We start from the raw sequence: 19,958 nt of genomic DNA on the forward strand, positions 1-19,958 counted from the left end.
TAACTGTAATAATTCTAAGATGACTTTATATCAAAATGACGATTCTTATAAGGACTGGCTTGGAAAACTCTTTTGAAGTTACTGCAGATTATGAGCATTAAGGAATAGGTCGACATGGAGAAACATTTCATAATGTTTTTATTATGGTTAAAGTTGCTTATCAAGTGTTCAATAGGTCTGTTACAAATGGTTGTGCTTTTTTTATTTAGTGAAAAAAATAAATATACATCAAAATAATTGAGAGAATAATTACGAAATGTAAAACCACATTAAGTAAACTGTTTTGTCTATCAAGGTGACAGTTGTGTGCCACCTAGTGTTCAGATGTAAGACTAGACTTTTGGTATTGAGCTGTTTTACCTGATGTGTCCTGCAGTTAATGTATGGAGGGCAAAAAGCAAACAAATTTTCTAACAACCCTACCTCACCCGCAAACCAAACCACGGATATTCACAGTAAACCATGTTTCCCCCCATAGGTAGTAAGTTCTTCACCTTTCCACCAGCTTTCAATTATCCTCCATCACATGTTTTCACCCAAAGATGTTCAGGACGCCATAATGGTTAAGCTATTACAAAGATGAACAACTAATAAAACCTCCCTTATCCTTAACTTACAGTCTGACAAAGTGTTAAAGCTGTTCATGATTGCTGAGTAAGTTTACATCAAAAGCTTCCCTGATTCTCTTCATGAAAACAGAATGTAAACACAAGATGAATGAAATGAGTTTTGAATGAGTTTTCATACAACAAAATCTACTTCATCAAGACAAAACACTTGCACGCCTTTGTTTTTTGCACCTTGCGAACCACCGCGACTTCCTCTGGAACTACACTGTAAATTTAAGTATTTAAGGTCTCTAAGAATACTAACAAAACACAAAGCTGTTGATGTTCAGGTATGTATGGTGAAGGCAGCAGCAAGAATGATAAACAGCATATTTGATTATTTTCTAGCCTTTATGTCTGGTTACAAATGAGGAAAAAGACATTCCATTTTGTCAGGTGGCGAGGTTCAGACGGATTTTCCCCTGGGTTCACTTCTTCCTCAGATTTCCTTGTCAGGTTTAAAAGGCAGTCGTGTTTTTCATCCCATAGGCCTCATGCAGCTTGTCGAGGAGCTCTTTCTTCTCCTTCTCAGGCAGGAAGCACGACTTTGCAGAATTGATGTTCTAGAAAACACAAGAAGCCAATACGGTGGCCATTAGTGTGCTTCCAGTTTACTTATAAGTTCACCTTTTAAGGAATAGCTGAGCAATTTGGGAAATATCCACTTTCCTGCAGAGAGTTAGATGAAAGAATGTATACCACTCTTGTTTGTACTGTAAATATGACACTACAGGTGGTTTAACTTAGCCACTTTACCTTTTAGTATGAAGGTAGCAAAATACATCTACTACAAGTGTTCAGTATATGTACCAACAATTAATCTGTCACCTGTCACTGACAAAATCAGTAGCTTTTAGTAGAGCTCCTCACTAGTAACTGAGTTATTATGTTATGACCTTGTTAAAAGCATATCAAAAGACAGCCAAAGCCACGCAAACAAATCATGATTGGATAACAGTGCTTGTACAGGCTAGCGTTATACTGAACTGAACCAGACAGTCAGAAACAGCGCTGAATGCCTCAGCTGAATGGTGGTGCGATCGCCCATCTTAACTACACAGTCGGTGACTACAGCAGGCAGTTAGCTTAGCATAAAGACTGGAAACAGGAGAAAACGGCTAGTAACAGCTGGTCGCCTGACAACCTCACACCGATGACAAGACTACCAAAAGTCACTGCTCCCTGTCAGGAAACAGTCCAGCACATTGCCTACCCCAAAACTACGTGTTGTTTCTATACTTTGGTTAAACAAACAAGATATAACGTGTTCATTAATGAGCATTAAAGGCACTGGTGGGCAGATTTTGTTGCTTTTGGATGGAGCCAGGCTAGCTGTTTCCTCCTTGTTTCGCTAACCTGCTGGTGGCTTTTTATCCATTATACACATGAGTGGTATTGATCTTCTAATCTAACTCTTGTCAAGTGAACAAATCAGCATATTTTTGTCAGGCTATTCCTTTAATGATCTACTGCAAATCTAATCCACATGAAAGCTTGATGGAGCCTGGATGTGAAGCAGAGCTCTTCACACATTGTTTTAACAAAATAAAGGATCTGAGGCTTTTCAGCATGCAGAGGGACGCTTCTTTTACGTAAGCTTCTGTTCCTGCTTTAATTAGCAACTGAGAAAGGCATTGCTATGCACGGGGCATCCACACCACGTGCTATCATTTCAAACCATCTTAAAAAGCTTTCATCCTGTGAACCACTGCTGTTACTATTTATTACTGCATTTGATCTCACCACTCGTTTGAATTCCTCTTCAGTGAATCCCATGTAGTTGTGCGCGATGCTGTAGTCGAGTTGCAGGGTTGAGTTGAAGATCAGAGGGTCATCTGTATTCAGGGAGTAGTTTGCCTGGTCCTCCCTGAACCTGCACAAAGGAAATGGTGAAATCCAAACAAAAATGAATAAAAATGCCCAAAATCTACTTTAATGCAGGTTCATTTCCATGTACAATGAACACAGCTCACCTGACAACAGGATGCTTGGCGTAGTCTGGGTGGCAGGCACCAGTCAGCTTACTGGAAACAGGACACACCTGCAATGAGAACAGCACAGGCAGCACTGAAACCTCGTTCTTGCAGTCTTTCTTCTTCCAGTTGTGGTACTTAAGGCTCCACTAGGGGTCAGCATATCCCTGTGTTACTACTGGTAGGTACTGTATCAATGTGTTAGTCAACTACTGTATGTAATTACCTGATAAAACAACCCCACTTTCTTTCTGTAACGATTAGAATGAGCAGTGTGTAATGATGAACAGTGAACAGTATGTTTAATAGATAACAGGCACATTTCTGCAGGAATTAGTAACCTTGCTGGCGGTTTTCTTATGAAAACTGATAAATCTGGATGGTTCCTTACCTCAAAGTGCATGTTGTCAGCCAGCAGTTTTTGGTACAGGGCATGATCTTCCAGGGTTCTGTAACCGTGTCCAATCCGTTCAGCTTTCAGCACTTCTACAGCCTAAAAATCCGACAGGGTTCACACGAGGTGGATTCAAAAGTTTATAAACAACAACAACAACAACAACAACAAAAAATCCTCCATGTAGTACACGTCAGCAGAATCTACTGGCTATTTCTAGAGATACACTCGCAACTGTTGTGGCAAAGCTGAACTGTCACTGTGGACGACTGCTTCTCTAGAGAGTGGCCACTTCTTATGGCAGCCATCGCCCAGTGTGACATGTAGTTTTACACTTAAGGGGTTGAGGCGTAACTGCTGAGATAAACATAAGCAGTAAAAAAATTATTTTCACAGTTTTTGCATCTACACATAGATATATTTGCATATGTTTGTGAACTCCTTTGTGCTTTGTTGTTGCAAATTTCTCAACGCATAAATGAAAATCTCTAGCAAACACAATCCTCTGTTCTTGTTTCTTTTGTATCTCTGACTCATTTCCATTATTAGTGCGTGAGTTCATTGTTTTGTTTAGTTTCTGTTTACAAGCTCCACAGATGACTCCACCTCAGGGTTCAGAAATGTCTTGTGTTTCTGCTGAATGGCTTACCTCCTTCACCACCGATGCCGGGCCCACCTCTCCTGCATGGACTGTCCTGTGGACGCCGCAACGCACCGCTTCCTGTCAACACAATCAGTCATGGAACACATCAGCAACTAAACAGCACAGCCAAACATCTGGCTTTCACATTGCGATCCTGCAGCATCTACTGAGGCGCCTTCTATCATCTAGCAAGGTTTTTTTTGTACAAGCTTGCTTTGTTTCAGATGGAAAAAGATGTTGCTTTAGAACTGTGATGTAATGTAAGAAATCCACATTCTGCGCTGGCAGCCAAGACATCTGTTTTCATTTTAGCATTCTTACCCTTGGACACATCAAGTCTGGCTTGCTCAGTCTGCACTGTTATATCTAGAGGTCATGTATTTATAGAGATAGTTAACAATATTAGTGTGGACTCTGCTCTGTGAGCTCTGCTTCTTGTTAATAATTGAAGCATGTTTTCATTCCTTCAACCAATATCGATTCAGCTTTTCAAAACCTCTGTAAATACTTTTCTGGAGAAATGAGCAATATAAATAATATACTATAGTCTTATGATAATAAAATAATAAAATGTATTTATATGGCACTTGTCAAAATCAGATATTACAGTGCGTTACAAGGAAAAATTAAACAGAAAATACTTGAATACAAAATCATATACTGTACGCATACAAGAAAGTAAACTGTCAATTTTTGTCACAAAAACACATATGAAATTGTATTTTATACATACAAATACCAACCTGCATACACACATAAATACACACAAATAGACGAAATAAGGTTATAGAAAAAAAATACATTTGACACAAATTAAAACTGAGTGTGGAGATAGTTATTATAGTATAGTAGCTTATAATTATTGACAATTTGTTTGAATGGTATTACGTCACTACTGATGTTTGCTTTGGATGGATAAGGAGCAAGTCAACAAAATATGTGCTGCATTTGTAAACCATCACGCAGCAACAGCTCAGGATTTTTTTTTAGTTTATGATGCACATTAATAAGCACAGATGCAAATGCACCAGGGTTAGCCAAAAGACTATTTTTCATATGTAGTCCCTGGACAGTTGTTACATAGTAAACCTGTAAAACTTAAAAAACAATTATAAAATTAATTTAACAATCATTTAAAATGAAGTCATAAATTAATACTGGTTGGAGGCCACTAACATTCAATCAACAGCTGTGTGAGTCCAGACTATTCTGTTGTTAGCTGGTGGTTAGTGTTAGTGTCAAATTTTGATAAGAACAATTAACTTCCAACAGTTTTCATTTTCATAGTAGTGAAAAATGTATAAAATGTAATTTGTAAAAAGGACTGCAAGAGTATGAACTGTCCCCATGTAAGCAATTAATTACAGCTAAGACTTGGTCCACATCCAGTGCTGTAGTGTATTACTTGATTAATCTACCGCATTCATTATGGTCTGACAGGCAAAGTTGATTACTTACTGTAGTATTCTCAGAATTAATCAATAAATTCTGGCTGAAAACCAAATAGGATTTTTCTGAGAAGCCTCAGAGCGTAAGAGCATTAGATTTTACTTCCATATACTGTGTTGGCTACATAGACATTTAAGTCCTCATCAGTTTAAGACTATTCTCTGACAATGAAAAATGGAGAAATGAAAAACTCAGCTGTGACACCTGAGCTCAAACCTGTTTCACAAAGTTGGGCATTATGACAAAAGGTACATCTCCATGGTAACAGAGGGCGTGCATAGAGCATAGATCAGGCCTTCAGTATCTTCTTACCAAGTCTGTGAAATGGTATCACCTCTAGGAGAGGAATGTGTTCAATAATATATATACATGTTAACCCCATGTTCAGCTTCTTAGTTTAATGTGGTAGCATGCAAACATTTGCTAATTAGCACTAAACAAGTACAGATGAGGTTCATGGGGATGTGATCATTTTGCAGGTATTTGGCCATAAACCCAAATATTGGACAAATTGGAATTTTGACCCCATGATGGTGCGAGATGAAAAGTTAAGAGATCACTAAAGCTGCTATAATTCATCCTTAAGCAGGCACAAATGACTGTACTAAATTTCAGGGCAAAACATTCACGGTTGAGGAGAAAGTCATGGGATCACTATATCATTGAGATACATCATCTGAGAACCGTGATTACACAAAATGTTGTCACAAATCATCTAGTAAATGTTGAGATTTCACTAGATAAGCAATAACTTTGACCAGCTGACGGTACTAGATTAAAATTCAATTTATCACCAAAGTCAGTAAGAAATGTAAAAAATGTCAAGGCAATCCATTCATCCCTACAGCCAAAACCACTAGTGTGGGTAATACAATTACAAGCCATCTGTCCTTTCTGTAGTTATAACAGACAGAGCTACAAATTCTAAGGATTCCTGTAAGTTGCTGGTGCGATAAACCGCAGCCATATCTCCATCAGCCTGCAGCCTGTGGGAACATTAGTTGGACTCTGTGACTATAAAATCTTTTTACAACCTTAAAACAACACAATACATTATAAATAAAATTATGCCTACTGTACTTAAGTGCCAAGGAAAGAAGTCTACTTCTGTACTTACACTGTCAGCATTTTTTCTCCAGCAATCATACTTCTTGTTAAACTACAGGCTGTTGTTTATCTGACCTTTATGATTATTAAGATTATTGCTATGGGTGCTTCTCAAGTCTCTTATTTGTTGTTTCCTTGCTCCTCGCTTGAACTGGAGGTTGTTCCGCTCCGCCATCTTGCAGACCGTCCCAAAGCTCTTATTCGCGCCCCGAGGATCGAGGATAAGCTATGAGCGGATCGACATGCCCCCTTATTTGGTAGCCATTATATTGATTGGACTGATCTGATACATCAGGACAGATAACATTAAACTCAAGTGTAAACCCTCCATCTCTGGACTAAATGACTACAGGCCCGTCGCCCTGACATCTGTAGTCATGAAGTCCTTTGAAAGACTGGTGTTGGCCCACCTGAAGGACATTACAGGCCCTGCAACACCTCGATTCTCCAGGGACATATGCAAGGATCCTGTTCGTGGGCTTCAGCTCAGCGTTCAACACCATCATCCCAGACATCCTCAGCACCAAACTCACCCAGCTCACTGTGCCAGCCTCCACCTGTCAGTGGATCACAGACTTCCTGACTGACAGGAGTCAGCAGGTGAGGCTGGGGAACATCACATCCAGCACCCGGACTATTAGCACTGGTGCCCCCCAGGGGTGTGTGCTCTCCCCACTGCTCTTCTCCCTCTACACCAACAACTTCACCTCAAGAGACCCATCTGTCAAACTCCTGAAGTTTGCTGATGACACAACGGTCATCGGCCTCATCCGGGACGCGGTCAGAACAACCTGGAGCTTAACATGCTCAAAACTGTGGAGATGACCGTGGACTTCAGGAGGAGCCCCCCCACTCTGCCCCCATCACCATACTCAACAGCCCTGTGTCTGCTGTGGAATCCTTCAGGTTTCTGGGATCCACCATATCCCAGGACCTGAAGTGGGAGCCCAACACGGACACCATCATCAAGAAGGCCCAGCAGAGGATGTACTTCCTGTGTCAGGAAGGAGCTGTTGATCCACTTTTACACAGCCATCATCCAGTCTGTCCTCTGCACGTCCATCACTGTCTAGTTTGGATCGAACACCAAAAAGGACAGGGACAGACTACAACGGACAGTCAGGACTGCAGAAAAGATCATCGGTGCCAACCTGCCCTCCATTCAGGACTTATACATTTCCAGAGTCAGGAAATGGGCAGGAAACATCACTGCAGATCCATCTCACCCCGGACACAATCTGTTCCAGCTCCTCCCCCCTGGTAGGCGCTACAGAGCACTGTACGGCAAAACCAACAGACTCAGGAACAGTTTCTTCCCACGAGCCATCACTCTGATGAACAGCTGATTTCTGACCCACAGTGTCAGGAACAATTCCTGTGAAATAACCCAGTAACTGTGTCTCTAATCAGCCACCTGTTTACTGGTTACCACTGGTTATTTATTCACCATTCTCTATTTCAGTGCTGTTCATACGGTTATATTGTAGATACTGTAAACCAAATCCACCTACCTCAAGTACTCCTGCACAAAATACTTATTTACTCCAGCATCCTTGCCACTATGCTTCATTGCATTGTGTACATGTATGCATGTATGTCACATCCACCTCCGACATGTACATACTCCTGCATCCTTTGCACTCTGCTCACTGCACTATTTGTCAATATGTCTATATTGTTTTTGTTGATAGTGTGTATATTTGTGTTGTCTACAGAAGTCTGTGTCTGATTTTATTTTATTTTATTGTGATTTTGTATTTTTGTAGGAGTAAGCACATCATGAGCAATGTACAATCAAGAGTCAAATTCCTCGTATGTGTACATATACCTGGCAATAAAAGCTGATTCTGATCACTGCAAAGTCTTAATTTGATTTGTTTTATGATTCACTGTTAAAATCTGAGTTAACTGTAGGTCTCATCAACAAAAGCCCCACACACAACTTTCTTCATTTAAGAAAGAAAGATTTTTCTTTATTTTATTACTCCCATCAACTTTTATAGTAGCGACAATTAAAGGCAGAGAGAGTTCGAGAGTCTGTCAGCAAGAAACACATTTTAGGCCTACATAATTTATTGTCATTTCTATTCAGTCACACGTGAGGCTGGTCATTCCTGTGTTTAGCCCAAATGAAACATAGTAAACACGTAGCCTAAGGAGTCACTAAACTGCACTAAAGTCTCTAATGTTAAAGTCTAGATGTTACATAATTGTGTTATGGGCATTGTAGAGGTGACTGGGGTCGTGAAAGTGACCAATCTCTTCGATACTCCTCTGTGTGCTCATATCACGTGCAGTCATGTGCACCATTTTTGAGACAAATTGATCGCCACAGCCCACACCTTTGTAATTTCCCTCATGTTTTGCCAGAGTTGTCTGTTGCTATTATGTTGATGTTTCAACAAGCTCACCTCATAGGCATTCCTGTGTTCTGGATTGGCTTTACAGTTGAGTGACTCATCACCTGCCAGATCAATGGCGACCACTCCTTTGTCGCAGTATTTCTTACACAGCTCCACGACGTCCATGGACCAGCCTGGCGAATTTGAAACACACACATATATTACTACACAGTTTGGTCCTGCCAACTCAAACACACACATGAAGATGATGTGTAGATGAAAAGCGATGATACAGTCTAAGCATCATGCTGCATCCATCTGCATCAATATACAGCTTGACAAGCACAAGAAAACATTAACCAACATGCAGTAATACCTGTTTGTGTGGCTGACAGTCACCAGGACTAGTTCCTAAAGGAACATTTCAACTTACATGAGAATATTGACTGCACTCTCAAGTCTGTATGGTAAATCTCTCTCTCTTGCCTGCCATTCACCGGTCTTGTGCAGAGTTTTGCGTGCATGCTGTGCTGCCAACAACTGCATGCATGTCGCGGTTCCTCATGGGTCTATTTATAAGTAGCGGCTGTTTAAAAACGATATAATATTCTTTGTGTGGTTCATCAACAGTGAAGCTGGGGCTCCGTCTCTTCAGTAAGTGTTCCTCTTCTACCACTACACACGCGCACTGACGACCCAGGGTTATAGGATTACAATTTTGGATATATTCACGCACTTTAAAAACATTTATTGAAAGTTACTTTTTCTTTTTACATGTTTATTTACAGCATTAAACGTTGAAATGTATATTTCAATAGGCTGTATATTAACTTATTGGGAGAAAACTGGTAGTTCTATGTAAAACCAGACGTTGACCACCCCCATATCGGCAAAACAGCATGATCCTTGTTTCGCTGCGAAGCTTCGACTGTGAGATTGACAGTCGGATCAGGCTCGGACCCTTCGAAGTATCGATTCTTCGACTATTCGGGGTCAGCCCCAGTATTCACAATTAAAATAGTATTTTATCTGGATTAATCTGCAAATATTAGGCTGCATACAGTTTAAACATACACACATCTAATTGCATATAGTTATCTTACAGCTTGTAGAATTTGGTGTTTCCTAAAATAGAACTTCATGTTCTAATCTATAATGACAAAATCAGATATCCTCCATACATTGAGATTTCATACATAAGGATGTATGTAATCACCCGGGGATATTACAGCATGTTTTTTTGCAAGAGATGTGGCATGAAATACAGAATGGCAGATATGAATTGCATTTGGCTTTTGGCCTGCACAGGAAACAGCTGCATGAATGGAGCAGCGCAGATCTGCAACTGACTTACATGACTGTTGCTGCTGATATAGCAACAACTCATGTTACTACAGTTACTTTTACTGGTGCAACTTAGACTGTACACAGCCTCTGCTGTCGCAATTACAGCTAATACTCTAAAAAGTACTAATATAACACAAATACGTACTATCCTGTGAAATCCATGTATCTCTAAAACATCAGATTTGCCATAAAATCTTGTACAGACATCCATGGTCCTAAGAGGATGAATATTAATCAATTTGGTGATTCCCTGACATTTCTTCTAGCGCCTTTGTCCTGTCCTGCAAAACTAATGACATTGTCATCAGCTGTACTTTGTGTTTAGTGCTAATTAACAAATGTTAGCATATTAATGTGCAAAAGACAGTGAATATGGCAAATCTGAAGATACATGGTTTTCACCTGATAGCAACAATGTGTAGAATAGGTTACAATAAGAATAGTAGCCTATGGATCTATAATATGTATCTGCTCTGACTGCATTGTGGATTTCTGTAGTGCTCTTGTTCATTATCTAATAAGAATAACTGAGGCAGAGCTTTGAGACAGGACAGAAGACAGTTTAGGAACCTTATCTCACAAGGTTGTTTGGGCAGACAGGAGCATGAACAGTTCATTACTTGGCTTGTCGCGCATGCAGCATAGAATGGACCTGGCTTTGATATTGAAGGCCCTCTCCCCCTCGCTGAGGCCCTCATTAACCAGTTGCACCACCATATCTGGGCTTAGGTCACCTCTGAGTGAAGAAACACAGTGAAAAACAAAACATGAGCCAAACTTAATACATTGCTCCCCGAAAACACAACACATTCACCAAAGTCTACAACTTTTCAAGTAAAGACTTACTCTGTCTGGCTCCATGGAATGGGGTCGACTTTAGTGTTAGCCAGTAAATGTGGGCTGTATCTGACCTCAACATAAATCACTCCCTCCTTGGCTTTGTCTTCAACAAACTCATAGGCTATCCTCTTGATGGCCTCTCTGTCTCCACTGAAAAGGAAGAAAGATGCAAAATGAATGACATTGCCCTTTGCCTCTGATAATCTTTTATCTCAGTGGCGCAAATAAAACCATTAACCACTGCCAATCCATCATCTAAACTATGATGGCTTTCAAAATGAGCAATATAGGCATTTACACAGTTTTACTGATATGATACAATTTAATTTAAACATCTCTTACACATCTATGTGCACGATATGCTAATCGCTGACTTATAGGCTTCATTAAATGTACTTTATGACCATTCTAAGCTGTTTACTTATTCAAATAATTTCCCCCATACACGTCCCACGGGACATAAAGGTGTGTTTGGCCATGACAATCCTGTCTCTGTATCAGGTCTGTTCTTTTTCTCATCACCACTAGAACCAATTTATCAGTTTTGATATAGACATGGATCTTTATAGTTATTAATGGTTGAACATTATCTCTCCACAGACTGCGTCATTTTACACTACAGATGTTTCCACCGTCACTTCATCTGCATCATAGCAGAAAGCAAAACTACAGTAAAGCAAATGATTAACTTTTACTTCTAACTGGTGAATTTAAATGAACATACTGACTGTTATTGTTAAGCCAACACCAGTATGGTCAGTTCATTAATGCATACGGGTGTTCTTCAGTCCTTGTGATCTGAACACACACACACACACACACACACACACACACACGGCTGGTTTCTCCACTGTTACCTGAACTTTTGCCAAGACATTGAGAGCTTTGATTATACAAAAAAAACGTGTGTAAAACCAAATCCGCTTGGTAGAACTGCAATTGGCAACTATTTTGAAAATTAAATAATCATTTAAGTAATGTTTTAGGCAAAATCATCAAATCAAAAACATTCCTTTGCTATGTCTTTGTAAATGTGAAGATTTGCAGCCTTTCTTTGTCTTATGTGATAGTAAATCTGAATTTCTTCAGAAACTACTGCTTAGACTGCTGGTTGTACAAAACAAGCAATCTGAAGACGTCACTTTTAGCTATAATAACTTTAACATGCGTTTTTTAAAATAATTTTCTGACAGAAAATCCAGAAATAATTAGGTATATAAATCAATAATGACAATTTAGTTACTGCCCTTCCAGTGAAAATACCAATACTTGAGAGATTTTTTTTTAAAAGTGATATAAGATTAATTGCCCCTCCCCACCCCAAAAATGTCCCTAAACAGTCCCTAACCTTGAGATTATCATATTTTTGACCAAAAACATTTTTGTCTGTCCTGACCACATGGTTGTATTGCATGACAATACAGAGTAGTGATGTGGAAATATTAAGAGAACCACAGCTCCACTTCCCTCTTTCCTTTAGACTCAGCAGCACACTTTTTGTCACATGATGGACAACAGTACTTCCAGCAGTTACACTGACAGTGAATGCTCATCCCACATGTCTGAATGCCTGTGTTTTCCAGCGTCCTCTCATTACCCCTCTCCAAACACACACCACAGCTAAGCTCATACAACAATTCTGCGTGAGCTAAACTCAGCTAGCAAGTTCCCTATGTTGTTGAAACCGTACTGCACACAAGGCTTTCGGGGGCCTTGATACAAAAGGGTTCATTCAGCACAACTGCGCGCTGCAGTCCAGCCACTGCAGACCGTCATTGTTGAAAGCTTTCACGGCCATTGAGTATCTGAAAGACTACTTGGTCTTTTCTTACCAGTTCAGCCCTGTCACTGGAGAACTAAATATAAGACAGCGTGGCACCGGAAAGGGTTCCCATAACAACTTTCCCCTCCTCTTAGTTTGGTTACCAAGGTGACACTTGATCTCTCGATAATGATGTGTTCCTTTTCTGCATGTCTAGCATTTTAAATCTAGCTGCACCACCCTCCTCCCCTATAGAATGCCACAGAATTTCATTGCATAATCCTGCTGTGTTTTACATCTCAATATCATCAGTCACAATCTACACACTGTACTCACAGACTTTGGATATATCATAATTAACTGCATGTGTGATAACAAACTGCATGACTAGACTTTGACCCTCAATGTACTTGGTGGAGTAACATTCCAGTGACACTAATGAGGCGGACCCTGACTCTTAATCACTCAAATCTTCCTCCTTACGCTTCACCTGCTCAACTAGAAAACACCTTTGGTAATAATGAAACAGAATCATTGAAGGTGACATGTCAGAACTTACGCAACCACGTGCATGTACTCTGCAAACTTCCCCAGAAACACGGTGAGGGTGGCAGGCTCCTCAACAATAATATTCTGTGTCATCTCCTCTATGTTATTTGCTGGCAGAGGGATGCCGCGTCTCCTGAAAGGAGGAGAGAGAGAGAGAGAGAAAAAAAAACATTTCAAGGACAGTGTTGAAATTTAAATGAATACTTTGTTTCATCTTAACCCAAAATATATAAATCTTTATTTAACTGGCTAAACAGCCAGATATTTCCCTCAGGAGTTGGCGCAGACAAAAAACGGAGCTTAATGGACAGTGAAAGGCGCACAGAAACATGACTCCAAACTAAAACCTGATAACAAAGAACCAATATTCAGTTCAATGCATAACACAAAGTCAACATTTTTTATGTGGTTATTAAGTCATTTTAACCAACATTTACTCTAAGTGCACATTTTTCACAAACTTGTGCTCTTTGGTGGATAAAACTATGTAATGCAACGATGTTTCTGAAGTACCTCAAACATATCTTTTGCATTTATTTACTGCAATTTCTTGTTACTTATTGACCGAACAATATATCCATGATAAGCTGATATCTGCAACAAGCTAATATTGTCCGATACCAACTAGTCCTCCAACCTAAACACCAACATGATTTTAGTAATTTTAACCAGCCTCAAATACGACTCCCATGAGCGTATCCTGAAATAGCGCCCCTACTGGTGGCATTTAACCCTCCAAATATGATTCATATGAGCATATATAATAGCGCCCCTATCGTTGCCGTTTGTCAATGCCTCCCAAAACGGCAATTTTGAACTCCATTTTCCGACTGGACCTACGTTTTGGAAATCATGTGACCTACATCACATGACAGAAACACGTGGAAACCGTGAGGCCGATCTGCTAGCAGTTGTTGGGTTCACCAGTTGACATGCATACGCTGACTTAGGTTTAGGCACATACCCCTGTGAAGGTTAGGGTAAAGGTTTCGGGCTATGGGGGGCTGTCAACGCCTTTAACATAGTTAGCTGGAACTGGACGGTGGTCTCCTGGGTGAAAAGCAGCTAACTTCCCGGCACCACTGTACAATTTTATGGGTATTTATAATACATGACCACCTTTATCATGTGTTTGCGTTGTACAGCCACTAGAGGTCGCTGCCACAATAAATGTAAAAATGAGTAATAATTTTGCTCTCCGATACACCTGCCAAGACATTTTACAATTGTGCTCTATTTTATTTTATCAATTATCAATATTCACAAGCACAGTTAATCAATAAAAATGTAAAGGTGGTGTTTTCACACAAAAGAACAATAACGTTTTCTTACCTATCTAAACATGTGTATCTAAATCTCAGTACAAACACATAAAATCTGAAGACAATATTGAAGAATTCTGATAAAGCAGATAGTAAACTGACTTACTTGGCAACGTCAAGAATAGTCTGCACCCTGATGGCTCCATCAAGGTGCACATGCAGCTCAACCTGTGGATGAGATAATAAATAATTAATCCATCAATCAAAACAAATTGTTTTCAAACAGATGGATGTAACCATGTATCTAAGTCTGATTATACATTGTAGTTTAGAAGAATAGCACTGCAGAATGTCAGCTGGCCAGCAGTGTTAAAAAAAAGAGAGCAGCAAGAGAGGACAGCGGTGGTGCAGTCCATCACGAATGCAGTATGCATGACTGGGCAACAAGGAGCGAAAAGGCCATGGGTTCCAGAGAAGGGTCAAAGACGAGTTCCAGCTCTGACAGCCGTGATTTAATCTGGCAGATGGCACCAATAAATCTATGCTCCTCCTTCAACAACTGAGGCCTAAAAGACTCTCATCAGTAATCCTTATTTCTGGTTGGAAGTGATGATGAAGGAGAGAATGACAAGTATGGTTATGGTAATAAGTTAAATCTCCTAATGTGCACCAAAAGAAGCAGCTGGGAGCACTGACCCTGATCTTCCACAACAGCAAAACCAAAGTTTTATCTATTCTTGTGGCTCAGTTAATTCTTCGACATTCACTGACATACCCTATGCATCTATTCCTTAAAAGCCCTGAAAACTTATTCTCTTCATCAGTTTCTGTTCCATTACTATACTTTATATAATTTTGATAATTGATTAATCCCTCCCTTGATTAGTTCCCTTTCAAGCACCCCATCAAGCATCCTCTGGTTCTAGCTTTTCTACTGTGATGATTTGCTGCTTTGAATTAATTCAGTGTTTTGGTAATTTTTCAAGCAAAATGAAAAAAAAAAAAAACTAAATGTGAGAATTTGTAACTCTTTTTTGTAACATATGACTGAAAATTTGGGGGGTGTTGGACTGTTGGTCTGGAACAGATTAATCAATGATTGTTGCATTAACAGTATTAGTTATTTCACATGAGAGATTTCAGTTTTTCTTGTTTACGCTTCTCTCACTGATTTAAAATTAATCAGGGCTTCGCTGGAAAACTGTGATGTCACATCCTTCCATGTACCAATCAGGTTTAAGCTAAAATTCTTTAATCAAAATGTGATGACAACTAGAGGGATGTTTATCCACGCAGGAAATATGGTAATGGTCAAAACACTTTAACAATCACAAATCACCTCAAAGAGCAATCAGGGTTCAGACCCACCCTGTGTATTAAAATGAATGAAGTGTACAGTGTGTCCCTCTACTTGCAGTTTATTGAGAGAGTTTCTAAAATGATGAAATTTAAATGAGGTACAGATGCTGAACGCTTCCCCCTCCTCCCTCTTACTGGGCAGGGAAAATAACACATTTTTATCCAAGAACCACATGAGCAGTGTGTAAGGTTCAACTGGTTCAACACGACTCAGTGATTAAATTAACATTCTTTGATCAAACCTCATGAATCTAAACCTGACTCATTCATCAGTCATTAAAGGAAATGCTGCAGGAGATTAGCCTACAACATAAGGGGTTGTTCCTGATTAAAGATCCCTTTGAGACACAAATGCCACTGTCAGTGAACATTTTATTTCATTATTTTGGATTTCAAAATTGCAATAAAAACTAAAGACAAACAAATAAAAATCTGGATCATGTTTTTAGAAAAAAACTACACCAGCCACCAGCTTTCAATAAACCAAATCTTTCTGGTGTATACAGCTGAAAACACAAATGTGAAGATTTGCTGCTTTTGTTTGTATTATATCCTTGCAAATTTAATATATTTGTGTTTTAGTTAGACAACACAGACATTTAAATTGACCGCTTTGGACTTGCAGAGATCACTTGGAATCTGAAGGTACTTTTTCAGTATTTCCTGATGATATGTGCGTCAAATTATTATTTGATTAATCAAGAAAATAACATGTAACAAGTTCATAGATAATGAAAATAACTGTTAGTTGCAGCCCAAGTTATGACAGACTGCTATTCAGACCTGCTTCCCTCTTCTTTTAGAAAGTAAAGCAGCTGTGTGCATCTGTGTGACAGATGGAAAATGTTCTTAAGATTTGATGTTTTCAACAAGAAGTGAAGTCTTCTATTAAAACTGTTTGAGTTTCTCTTTTGTTTATGTCTGTTTTCTTTCTTTAAAAGCCTGGTTTCCGTGACACTGGAGCATCAGAGTTGTTCAACAAACAGCTGGTTAACCCATCTGCAGTTCCTGTGGCAATTCTTTCAGTATACACACATCACTTTCTGTAGTAACTTATATAAGAGTTAGAGTTTATACTGAATTAAAATCTGCAATGTGTTATTGCACAACAGCCTCTTGCTGATTCTCCACTGAAAGGGTTCTATTACGCAATTTTGTGAAGCCACTAAATATAGGATGTTCATAGTGAAAGAAAGGTTTCATGTAAAATGTTTATAGTTTAAGTTTCTCAATTGTGATGATTGCCTACTTTTCTCTGTTTTGTATCATTGTACAATGAATCTTTTTAGGTTTTGATCTGGACAACCAACAAAACATCTGAATTTTCTGACATTTCATTAATGAATCAGTAAATATCCATTACAGTGGATGCCCTCTGCAACTGTGTCAGCCTTTTATTTATGTCTATATTTGTCCTTTAATAATTTTCTTCTGAGTCCAAACCAGAACAGAAACTCACTGAAAGCAAACAGTCTAGTTTGTCTTGGAGCTGAAATGATTAGTTGATTTGTTGATTAGTTGATCAACTAACAATTAATTGCAATTATTTTGACAATCTATAACTGTTTAGGTAAATTCTCAAGCAGAAATGCTATATTAGCTGGTTCCACTTTCAGTTCCACTGATTTGCTGCTGTTCTCTGTTTTATATCATTATAAACTGAATATGTTTCCCACTATGTTCTGGCATTTTATAGACCAAACAAATAATCAATCAATTGAGGAATTAATCAGGAGATTAATCAGTAATGAAAGTAATCAGTAGTTTCAGCCCTACATGATCACACACTGTAACCCTGTAGCTATATACTACAATTAATGTCAGTGTAAGATGCATGGATGGTGAACCGGTGCAGGTTACTGCCACAATGACCCCAGGAGTGGTATCAGGTCTACAACAGCAAATTAATATTTAATAGGATGATTTCTTATCAGCCGTCAGTTCCTCGGCAGACCAGGTGCAGCACCAAACTCCAAAGGGCACTATACGTTTCACGTATGTGGGCCGGTTGCGCATGTCACGCTACCTGACAATTAAAGGTACAGTTCACTTTGGGCAGGCTTTGTTGTGCGCGCCAGTTGTATCTATCGGCAAATAAAAGTGCTTCCATAAAGAAATCAGGCAAAATAATGCAAAGTGTTTTCTGTGTGTCTATTGCAGTGATGAGACGCTCGCATTTATTTAACGTGAATCCCTCCATCCCACAAACATGTATTAATAAATAACTACACTCATTACAGAACAATGTGCTACCTTGTCGTAATTATATAAAGAAGCAAGAGAAAGCTGTTTGGACTTACTCAGTGAAAATAAATAGCCTATCTGTCCTTTCATTCATCACAGTGTCTTGTTTAAAGCCACACGTCAAACTGTAAGCAACGGAAAGGTTCTTCCGTGTTCCAACTACTGGCATCAAACACACATAGGCTATACACACACACACACACACACACACACACACACGATAATGGCAAATAATAATACAATGTATTTTAATCAAACACTTGATTTCTTCCTTTATGTCTTTAAACAGGCTTCTTCGTAGCCTATTATTTGGGTCTCGGGCACTAACCCTAACGTGCGTAAAACCAGGAAAAAGTTCGCCCGTCAAACACATTTCCATTTAAATTATTAATGCTCATTCTACAGTTTAGCCTACCGGCTGATACTGTACCTTTGGCTTGTTGAATACCACTTGTTCGGGGGGGGAAAGCTCAGCCATCGTACAGAGTCTGCTGTTGCCGGTGAGTCTGCTGGTGAACAGAGAGCTGAGGACTGGCGTGCCAAAACGTATCGCAGCTTGCCTTGTTATAATATGCATGGCTCTGGGACACGCCTTTGTTCACTCAACGGCATAACACATCGCTAAGAGCTATTACTGTACAACAGAGGATGTCAGGACGCACAGAGGAGCAGGCTGTGCGGTACAGTGTGCATTAACATATAGAGACAACAGTAGCCTAGGTAGAAGGATTAACGGCCCTGAATGGCAGCAGCTTTGCACCCATGTGATGAGAGCTTTACCACCGGGCTAATTAATTAAGTCAAACCGTTACACAATGAAGCAAATTGCAGTATTTATATTTCGTAGTCTGCATGAAGGTTTCAAAAAATATCAGTCATTCTATCATGACTATGGGGAATGTGTTAAAATAGAGGAGAGGAGGAGAGGTCATTCTTTATTACTAGAAGACTCTCGCTGTCTTTTGAATGTTGACACAAATCTGCTTCTCAGTGGATACTCCGATGTTTTGAAGAAATACACCATTTGAAATCCTGCTATCTACAATGCACATATAAGGTTGACACATTGCTTTTCTTTCTAAAATTCGTAATTGCGTAATTTTGTAAGAATTGCTTATAAACATGATTTTGTACTGATGACGGATATAGAAAATTAATGCATTACAGATTACACCATAGCCATAAAACATGTTTAAAATACAACAGGCATTAATAAGGTATTGTCTTATATTGAATTTGTTTATAAAATGTCTAACAGGGAGTTTGACCTCTTGACCCCAAACATATAGAGCTGCAACAATTACTTGATTAATCAATTAGTCAACTGACAGAAAATTAATCAACAACTATTCTGATGATCAAATAATCAGACAAAGAAATCTGTCTTATCTGGGAACATAGTTTCAGTTTCAAATATGTATTAGTTGAAGCAATGTCTGTCATAATAATCAGAACCCAGCTGTTAACAGTTAAAATGTCAAGATTGTATTTATTGTAGATATTTCTTTAGTCTGCTTTGGCTTCAGATTTAGGATTTTAATAATAATAAAAGTGTCAATACCTCAAATCTTCCCAGCATTCACATATTTGTTTTTTTTTATTCACATATTGTGAAACAAGTTATATAAGAAAAGGGAAATAATTGAAACCAATAGGACATTTTTTTTACCTTTCAGCTATACTGATATCACTACATACTTCAACATTAAAGAAATATGGTAGTTCGACATTTTGAGAAATAGACTTCTTTGCTTTTTTGCTGACACTTACATGAGAAGATTAATGTCACTCTTATGTTTGTAAGCCACATTTGAAGCTACAGCAAGCAGATGGAAACAGAGGGAAAGAGCCTGACTATTTCAAATTCCAGCCACCAGATCCTGCATGGAAGCCAACTATCAGAGTTTCATGAGCAGGACCACACCTCAATCATGCCTCCCCTGGCATTTCTATAAATACCTACCTAACCTGTCTCCCGTTCCTCGCTCGCGTCTCCCCCCCACAAGTGTCAAGAACAGAGAAGACTTGACATTTGGGTCAGAAACTGGATCCCCAGTCTTCAAGAGCTCTGGCTTGTTC

At 39.1% G+C, this 19,958-nt stretch overlaps 1 protein-coding gene across 1 annotated transcript; it reads right to left on the reverse strand.

Annotated features, from left to right (window-relative positions):
• Positions 1-120: 120 nt before the first annotated feature.
• On the reverse strand, positions 121-18,471 carry ada (adenosine deaminase). The gene is made up of 11 exons (XM_038723006.1): positions 18,310-18,471; positions 14,443-14,504; positions 13,025-13,147; positions 10,710-10,853; positions 10,484-10,599; positions 8,586-8,710; positions 3,625-3,696; positions 2,973-3,074; positions 2,582-2,649; positions 2,352-2,481; positions 121-1,171 (listed from the first exon to the last, which is right to left on the reverse strand). The coding sequence occupies exons 1-11, from the start codon at positions 18,454-18,456 to the stop codon at positions 1,067-1,069; spliced, it is 1,194 nt and encodes a 397-aa protein (XP_038578934.1). The 5' UTR covers positions 18,457-18,471; the 3' UTR covers positions 121-1,066.
• Between the last annotated feature and the right edge of the window lie 1,487 nt (positions 18,472-19,958).

The sequence above is a fragment of the Micropterus salmoides genome, unplaced genomic scaffold (genome assembly GCF_014851395.1).
Source record: "Micropterus salmoides isolate LMB-PRFRI ecotype aquatic unplaced genomic scaffold, ASM1485139v1 Ms_hic_scaffold_16, whole genome shotgun sequence".
Lineage (NCBI taxonomy): Eukaryota > Metazoa > Chordata > Actinopteri > Centrarchiformes > Centrarchidae > Micropterus > Micropterus salmoides.

Bases quoted from the DNA above. Each gene is read 5' to 3' on its own strand.
- ada (XM_038723006.1), bottom strand. From the start codon at position 18,456: ATGCATATTATAACAAGGCAAGCTGCGATACGTTTTGGCACGCCAGTC. The intron at 10,854-13,024 runs GTAAGTTCTGAC...CTTCCTTTTCAG, and splicing joins GAGTACATGCACGTGGTTGC to TGGAGACAGAGAGGCCATCA. The intron at 1,172-2,351 runs GTGAGATCAAAT...TGTGTTTTCTAG, and splicing joins AAGAGGAATTCAAACGAGTG to AACATCAATTCTGCAAAGTC.